This window comes from Temnothorax curvispinosus, unplaced genomic scaffold (assembly GCF_003070985.1).
Source record: "Temnothorax curvispinosus isolate PA1 unplaced genomic scaffold, ASM307098v1 QBEX01010178.1, whole genome shotgun sequence".
Taxonomy (NCBI): Eukaryota; Metazoa; Arthropoda; class Insecta; order Hymenoptera; family Formicidae; genus Temnothorax; species Temnothorax curvispinosus.
In genome coordinates, this window is record NW_020219958.1 from 332,956 (window position 1) to 342,411 (window position 9,456).

General features: G+C 32.8%; 1 protein-coding gene across 1 annotated transcript; it reads right to left on the reverse strand.

The window, feature by feature from the left end:
• Window positions 1–6,708: 6,708 nt before the first annotated feature.
• On the reverse strand, window positions 6,709–9,450 carry LOC112459852 (cytochrome P450 3A19-like; the record flags this gene model as incomplete). Its single annotated transcript, XM_025024201.1, has 7 exons — window positions 6,709–6,954; window positions 7,279–7,458; window positions 7,570–7,732; window positions 8,007–8,075; window positions 8,152–8,334; window positions 9,203–9,329; window positions 9,395–9,450. Coding segments are annotated over 7 exons (936 nt in total), but the record flags the coding sequence as incomplete, so codon positions are not given.
• Between the last annotated feature and the right edge of the window lie 6 nt (window positions 9,451–9,456).

Here is a 9,456-nt window from a genome sequence, read left to right on the forward strand (position 1 = left end):
ACGTTTATGTGTAAGTGTATACGTGAATGCACGTCCTAGTTGGTCCATCTGCCTTATCCTATCCGCACGACTTGGCGTGTTCCCACGCATACAAATTATCAGACGTGTCGTAGAATATGCCTGACATAACTCGAAGCGCATCCTCAAAATTCGAGGCTTAGCGACTTAACTTCAAGGAGATGAGAAACTCATAAATGGACCGTGGGCGAAAAATGGGAAAAGACGCGAAATAAAGCTGCATCTTTTTCATACAATTTTGACCCACCTATTACGCTCTCGCCTCGGAACAATAAAACGATCTCTCGCGCGCGGAGCAACAATAAAATGATAAAGCTATAAGTTTTGTAACAACTGCAACATTTTCTGCTGCATCCGTGCTATTTCTCATGACGGTCTGGTGGCTGGAAAATGTCACGAAGCAATGTTTCCCACGTAACGTTCGCTGACAAGCACAGCAGTTAAAAATTCTGACTTATATAAATCGTTGCAGTCGGTTCGATTCGTGATTGTAAGGTGCGCCGTATAAACCGGGATGACATACGACGATAACGTATGAGAAACATTTCGTTTCTCACTTGTAATGATTGTTCTTTTTTCTTTTTCGAGGAGCAATCGGGAACCGAGCGATTCTTCACACGTATCGACGTCGACATCGGCGTGATCGGCACGATATTTGCATAATGATTGAAAATGATCCGTTTACAACCGTATTTGTTGCAAAGGGATATTGGAACTTCAGCAACGCAAGGAGACAAGAGCTCTTCTTGTTCGTCATCGTCACTTTCGCGCACGTGTGAAATTGGGACACGGAATGTAATTTCGAGGGAAATCGGGCAACCCGTTCGTCGATTGACTTCGACGTGACTCTCCGCTCTACTCCCGCACGTAGACACACTCTCTTTCTTTCCTCCGCTTTGCGCACCCGTTTGTGCAGGTACTGTTTCTCTGGCGCTATAACCGTCGGACCTTCGTTACACCAACTAATTGGGACCTGATTAATTAGGGAACTTTGGTTGAATTACAGCACGACTCTACGCGTCGCGGTCTACGTCGGAAGCCTCGAAAATGCGAAGAGTATTGCGGTTCTGCCAAAGCGTTGTGCATGGGGTGAGAGTTAATACGGCCGCGAAAGGATTGCTAAAACAAAGAGGAAAATTAGGCCAGACATTCCTGAATTAAGCATAATAAGGCAGATTAATCCTGCAATGGATTAACACCATTGCTGGCAATAGAAAAGCAATAAAGTAAGAAAGAAATTTTTCTTTTATTGGAGGATCGATATCAGTTAGATATAGATAAAATTAGTGCTATTAGTGCTGCCGCTAGACAAACAGAGAGTCTATTGATATTGGTATTGTTGTTGCGTTGATTATATAGATCTATATATAAATGCGCGAAGTCCTACGCATTGTTTAATTTTTAATTAATTTACGTGCATGCGTACTACTTTCGCGTGTTATCGTTCGAAAATAAACAGAATTCATGCTTTTCTCAGAATTTTTCCAATCTGTGTATTTCACAAGAGACTGAAATACAGAGGAACAAGCTTTGGATTTTACGCAATCGTACATTTGTAAAATGAGGTCTCTAGAGGCCGATATTTGGGTATCTTCCATCGCACGGTGATGGTCTGGGCGTGCCGCACGCGATATCTCTTCTTCGATGTCGCAATATCATAATATAACGCATATATTTTATGGAAAATATTCCTACATATTTTTTTATTTATTTTTTCTTACGATTAAATATCAACGATTTTGCTTTTTTTTTATATATACATATACTGAGAAAAAATGTTCTGGATTTTAGTAAATATTAGTTTGCACATCACATCTGTAACGCCATTTATTAAAATAAAGAAACAATATTTTTTTATTAGTATATTTTCTTCTTATTGTTAGTGAATACACATATAATACTAATAAAAAAGAAAATTTTCTTTATTTTAGTAAATTGAGTTACAGTTGTATGCAAACTAATATTTACTAAAATCCAGAACATTTTTAAATAATATATATACATATATGCAACAAATTTCTTTTTTTTTTTTATTTAAATATACAAATATTGAAGATTATATATGTATAATATATAAAAAGATAGCCCACTGTTTTAAAACTTATTAGAACTAGTTTTTTAAAATTAGTCAAAATTAGAACCAGGTTATTTTTCATTTTAAAAAGCATATATATGCATATATATGGAATATTCCTCAGTATGTATTTTTTGTTTTACCTCTAAAAAAAACAAGATTATATTTCAATTAAAAATTTTTACGGAAAACAACTAAAATATTATACGGAAAAAAATTAAAATATTTTAGCTTAACCAATGTAAAATTTTTAGAATCTTGCATCAAAATTGACAGAAAAAAATTGCAAAGATATCTTAAATTAGATCAAGTCTCCTTTTAATAGCTAAATAAATATCAATGTATATATAAGTTCTTTCTTTTTAAAAATATTCAAAAATTATTTCAATATTTATTATATTGTCAAAACCAATTTTCCTGTAAAATTAATTTTCCCGTAAGATTAAGTAATTTAATCCACAATTATCTATAAATTGAAGACTCAACGATTCATCAAGCGTCATCAGACCGCTCCGAAACACTCGAGCTGCCCCAAGAGAAAAAACAAGAAAGTCGAGGGGAGAAGAGAGATAGGTTAAAAGAGTTTCGGCCCCGTCGTGAAGTCCAAGAAATATAACTGGACATTACTCAGCCTCGAGTTTCTTATTATACCGGGGCTGTTTCTAAGGACTCGAGGTACTAGCTTGGTCTAGAACCACGTACTTCAAGCTCGACGACGTAGCTCTTGACAAACCTTAAATTTCATGCGAGAATTTATCGCGTCGTCAAACGAGAGAAAGGCTTATCATTTCATCGTATACATTTTGTTTGCGTAAAATTCAGGATCGTATCGCAACATCCTTTTACAAATCCACTGTTGATCACTTTGGCGACGGTCCGACAGTTTTTATTCCGTTTTAAGTAAAAGCTTTGGCAAATTTGCGGTGTGTAAAATCGAAGCGGCATTCACCGTACTCCTCGAAGCGAAATCAAGATCTGGCCGCTGTCCAGTCGTCGAAGACTCAGTCGCATTGATTTCGTTAAAAACACAAAATTGTGACTGGTCGATACACGGTGTACTCGAAATCGTTTTATAATTTTCTGAGGAAAGGATTGGGCAAATCAGATTTCCTGACGCTTCTTCGCAGCCGCTAGAAGCTTTTTATTTCTCATTATGCAGACTCGCTTCCGTTATAAGATTCCACTTTACATTCCTTTAACTCGGCCCATTCGTAGCGATTTTTCTAATGGGATAAGGAAATAAGTAATCAGATGAAGTAGGTAAATCTGAATTTTTATTCGCTGGGCGGGACACTTTATTTCTCGATTTATTCAAGAAATTAGACGGTCCGTTGGCTAGTTTAAAATTCCCTTCGTGTATTTTTTCAAGAAAATTTCTTACAGATTACATCTAAGCTCTCTAATCTTCATATTCCTCACATTTTTTGGAAAGAATGTGCGTCGAAATAATATTGGTTGATTTTCATTCTATGTGATAGACTTTAATGACACACTATTCTAAATGTAGAATAATACAGAGAAATATGTAAAACACATGACTGAATGTAGACTTTCGATTACATCTCCGTTTATATCTCAATTTGTCGCGCGTCCGTGCGTCACGGGAAATATTAAGTAAAACCTTTGATAGATTTTTAACAGTAATTATTCGTAAATGAGAAAGTACACGCTATCTAGATATTAACTATAAACTGTAACAAGTTCGTCGCTATTGCGAGATTAATGAAGTTGGAAATAGATTATCGGTAATCTAGCGAAACTTTGTTAGTTGCGCACGAACTTTCTCACAATTAACGCATTTAGGTGCCATTATTCTGTAATTAATTTTTAACACACTGGATAATCTTAAACATAAAAATATGTTTAGTCAGTTAATAACAATTAAAATAGATAATAGTAATAGAGTATGATTTAGTACACAATAAAACTCGATAATATAACTGGTTTCCTTTTGATATAAAATCTGAAAAGAATTTTAACAGTGACAAAAAACTTGTGCATAAAGAATCAGCAAAATTTGTTAAAATATTTTATTTTATTATTGATTTTCTCGCTTTTATATTTTTTAATTCAAAAGGCCTAAGAACTAACTACAGAATGACCTTCAGATGCTCGAATCGATACCTGATGTTGGATTCTGCTGTAGGTATACGTATATTCGTGATCATAAAAAGAATTATAAAGATCCGATTATGCATCATTAAATTATCAACAAATGAAATATTAGGAAACGTATGTGATTTTTTATCTTTAGAGACAATATGCCGACAATATATACAGATTCTAGTATCTGTATTCTATTAAATAGTGAATGTTAAATAATGTTTTTATGTAGCACAATAAAATTATTTTGTATAATAAAAATTAAATTAGATTTGTTATCCAAAATTTACCTTAGTTCGGTAAGTTCTTGTTCAGTCGGGGTGTATTTACCAACCACTGGAAAGCTTAAATGCTTATGATACAAAACGCGAATGTTTATCTATGTTAGTAGTTTCGGAAAATGAAAAGTTTGACTCTTTTCCTTGGTCAGGGCCTTGTTCTATAAGAAAACTGCGAATAGAATTATTCAGCGGAAACCATGATCCTGGATCATTTTTATCAAGAGAGGCGGATGTATTATCTGGTTGCAAAGCTTTGGGGATTTCAGGACTTCCGTCTTGCGAAATAGAATCGTTTAAATCTAAATTAGTTGTATCTAAAGGTTTGGTCTCGTTTGTTTGATCATGATGTGATGTGGTAGGTTCTGGTTCTTGACATATTTCATCTACTATATCGCCAGTTTTTATATTACCCATGCGAGAGTTGCTTAATATACCTTTATGTTATTCAAGAGTGAGATAAAATATATTGATATATTATACGAGCAGTAACAATATTAGTGGCAAACTGTCATGACGCTGGTGGTGGCACGGTAAACCTATGTCATAGATTTCGCGGAGAAATCAAGATCTGACTACCCGGCGGTGCACTACTATGAGATTAAGCTCTCGGGGGGTTCATCTTCAAAGTCCATGAAGAGGAACCGTACTTTTCTATATATGTAAGATGGTGATGACCTCTTCGACTCGTTTGCTCTCTCGTCGGTTTCTTTTTATTTCTTAACCACTTTGGTGAAGTCGTCGATATCGTTCGCATTGATTCGGCTTTCCTACTTGGCATCGCCCGATCCACTCGAGTGTCCTTTGAATTTAAACTCAGTCGCGAGTTTCGCGTAATGAAGAAAATATGATTAGACTTTTGCGCACCGAGTCGCCTCAGCAAGCGTTCAAATTATCGTTATGACGGAGGACGTGACAAGAAAGAAGATGCCCTTTCTATCCAATATGTTTCTTATACTATCGTAATTACGCTAGTAATTTACATCTAGAATCGAAACTACATATTCAGTTAAGAGGAATAAAAAACGTGAAGTTTATATATGTATATATATTTTTTTCATAGTAATACGCCAGATTATACAATAAGTATTTTTTATATAATATTTCTTTACTGAATTACTTTTTTCTTAAATTAGCAAAACGATCTACGAATACGATGGACAACATTTTATTGTGGAATCATAGATATGTATATCTAACATATAATTGAATTCAAATATTTAGCTGTGCGAAATAGACTTATATGCTCATACAATAATTTCTTCTAACGATTTTTCCTTGTAGTCTGTTTGTAATGTCATGCACGAATACTTGCGTGTCAAAGTTTCGAAACATTATTTGAACAGATGTTTCCTCTCGCGACTATACTATTCCAAGGGCATCGCTCTATGATCCTCTTATGCTTCAAATTTAGAGCACGCGTGCGGTAGTAAATTGCTAGGTAGTAAATTGCTATTCCCAAGAATATGCGGACTTATGTGATTCTCCATTCGCGAACCGCTCTGTGCATGCAGATCGTATCATAATTATACAAAACATTTTAACTGTTTAACTTCTTTAAATTCAAGACAAATATATTTAATCTCTAATCTACTTTGCCAATTTTAACAATAACTAAAATACTTATTCATGAAAAGTCTGTGGCCGGTATTCATAGTCGGTTCTTATATTTAAAACCGTCTTAAATACGATTTTAAGATGTTATGAACCAATCACAGAGCCGTATTAGCATCTTAAGATATTACTTAAGACGGTCTTGAAATCGAAATGAGATCTGACTATGAATACCGGCCTATGTTTCTTATTCAAAAAGTCACAAAATACATCGTAACTTCGTACATTATTCACGTGGATGTTGAAAGTTGAAAGTAAGAAACAAATAGACTTTTATGAGTAGATTACATGTAAGAGAAAATTATAAAATGTAACTTTTGCTATGTATGTGCTCGCGTATTCTATTATATAATAGTATCGCAAAATTAGAATTGATAAAATCAATTACAGATTAGCAGAAATCTATTTTTAGAGAATTATTAAAAATAAATTGACCGCCTATCTTTAGAAGTATAATTTGTTAAATCATAATATATGTGTGTTCATTGAATTAGAACTGTATTTCTTTTTTATGTTTTATCTTTTTGTATAGTTAATATACATATAGAATATTAAAATGTTAATTATTTCTAATTAATTTATTGCAGAATATTAATAAATAATACAATTTAACATTAAAAGTACTTATATTATAACTTCTAATGCACTGTAAAGAATAGAATAATAATCTATTGTAATTTATGTTATCAATTATCATAAAAGACTGTTATCATATACGAGATATGGAGAATCTCGCATTTCGAGCTCGTAATATGAGATCGTTTGTTATTTCAACGTCATTTACGTTGCTGACGGTTGTTGTAAATCGAAATCGTCGCAACAAATTTACGATTATCGTCGCCGCGGATAAGTACGTATATCTTTGACCTAAAAATGGAAAATGTAAAGAAAAATGTAAAGTGTGGAACAAATAAAGAATTAATCACACAATCGATAACTAATACAATGTCTTAATATTTAACGAAATATATTGAATGTGGATATTCTATGGTAAACTTTTACGACTTGTTTTATTTAAAATAATGCAAAAATCTTGGAATATATTACGAGTTTCTCGAAAGAAAGCAAAGCTCATGAACTTTAATGGAAATTGAGTATGTAAGGCGACACAATAGAAAGATAATTTAACAAAATTATCCCAAACAACTACATAGTTTTTTAAATAAATAACTTATATTATGGAATATTTACCTAAACAATCTCTGAGGCCCGTACCAAACGGAATATACGTATAACGAACACGGCTGGACGAATTTTCAGGCGAAAATCGTTCAGGAATGAATTCCAATGGCTTATACCAATACGCAGGGTTACGATGAATAGCAAATACTGGAATCATAACGTAACATCCATCCGGCAAAGTACATGATTCTGAAATGGATAAAGCTCCTTTTAGTAATTTCAAAAAAATATTACATTAATCTAATAATTCATATTAATTTTATCCATAGACTTAGTAGATAATGGGATACATAAAAATACCAAGCTTTATATCTCCTGTAAGTTGGCGCGAAATAATAGGTACTATAGGAAACAATCTAAATGTCTCTTGGTACACCATATGAAAATACCGCATGCTAAGGAGATGTTGGGCATCAATCTTGTTATTATTAAATGTGACAGATATTTCCTCTCGCAGTTTTTCCTAGGGAATCAAATGTAAAGACAATAACAAATAAACATCTAAAAAATAGTATAAGAAATTAACTTAGTGTTATTCCAAATTAATTTCAACAACAAGCTGAACAAATGATTGCTAGAAAATAATTATTCTCCTACAATTCATAATACGAATAAAATATTTTTTCATCTTACGTTGTTTTGTTTTTACTGCACAAAGCATAGATATACAATATGAAAGTATTTCCCTACATATAGTGTTCATATTATACTGTAATATTTGTAATAATTTTACTAACTTGCACTTCTGTATGCATTGCCAGCATAAGTATAATGAAAGTTGTCAGTTCCGTGATAACACTTTGAATCTGCAAGACATAAATTAATATTAATATAAATATATACTAGTGTAATATTCAGCTTTTATAGAATAAATGAAATTACAGCAGCAAAAAAACTTCTAGCATCGTCGAAGAAATTCTCGTCGCTCACTTCGCAGGATTTGCTCCTAACATTATTACGTAGTTCTTCCACACGATTCCAGTAGTTGGTAAAAATAGGTTTTGGCCTTTCAGAAATCTCATTATTATCTTGTAGAGCAGTGTGACTTATTGCCTTTCGTGTTATCTACATTAAAAAGTATGTTGCTTTTTAAAGTGGACATAAATACCAATACTGTCACTAAAATTCCTATTTGGAATATCTTATTATAAAAATACTATTAACGGTATAGAAATATCAATAATACGATGTCTCATACTAAAGTTCGCGAATTAGCGACATAGTTGAATTGTGACTTTATTTAAAATAATTCCTCTTGGAATGCTATGTGAAGAATGTCAGCGTTTCTTTTACCCCTATATTTTACTAATATTTTTCGAATTTGCTTTATTATTGCAGTTCTTATTGTTTCCATCCATATTGCTTTAACCATTATATTATCAATATTTCTCAAATATGTTTTTTTACGTTTTTTTATTATGCAAAAAAAAATTTTTTTTTTTGGAAATCTAAAAATATCACAGAAAAAAGATCTAGTGAATAAAAAGAATATTCGATCATAGTAATTTATTTGTTCAAAAGTTTCCCCCAAAACTTGTGCGCACAGTACACACTTTCGTAATGTAAGAACTATTTAATGAGCTGTAACACAAACTGAGTGTGAAATGATATGAAAAATAGAAGAGACGTTAGAATTCATGTACAACGTCCACCAAAGAGGCCACTTCGCAAAACAATCACACTCTAGCTTACCAAGTAAATATGTACTGGCGCTTATGTTCGCAAACTTTACGTGATCATATGGGTACTAATTGTAAGTATATATGAGAACGCATCATCTCAATGTAATGCTTATCGCATTAATGAGAGCTAAATATCTCAGAAGCATATATGTTTTGATCGTGCAAGATGTGACAATCATATTTTCTCGTATGTCATAAACTTAATGACTTATATCAAATAGTTATATAAAAGACATTTGTGTGAAATTTACATTGTAGATGAAATCTAGTATATTCTCTCGAGCGATACGCAATTGTTTTCGGCTTTCAGTCAGAGGCAAAATGGATTCCAACTGTAGCCACGGTTTTATTGTTCTGTTATGTGCATCTTTGATCAATCTGCAATAATTATTAAAATTATTAATTAACATATGAATGATAAAGATGCTACTATAAATACATACTTTTCCTGCCAATATACTATCTCGTCGTCTTCACGCTTATGTTCTGATCTTTGAATACCCAT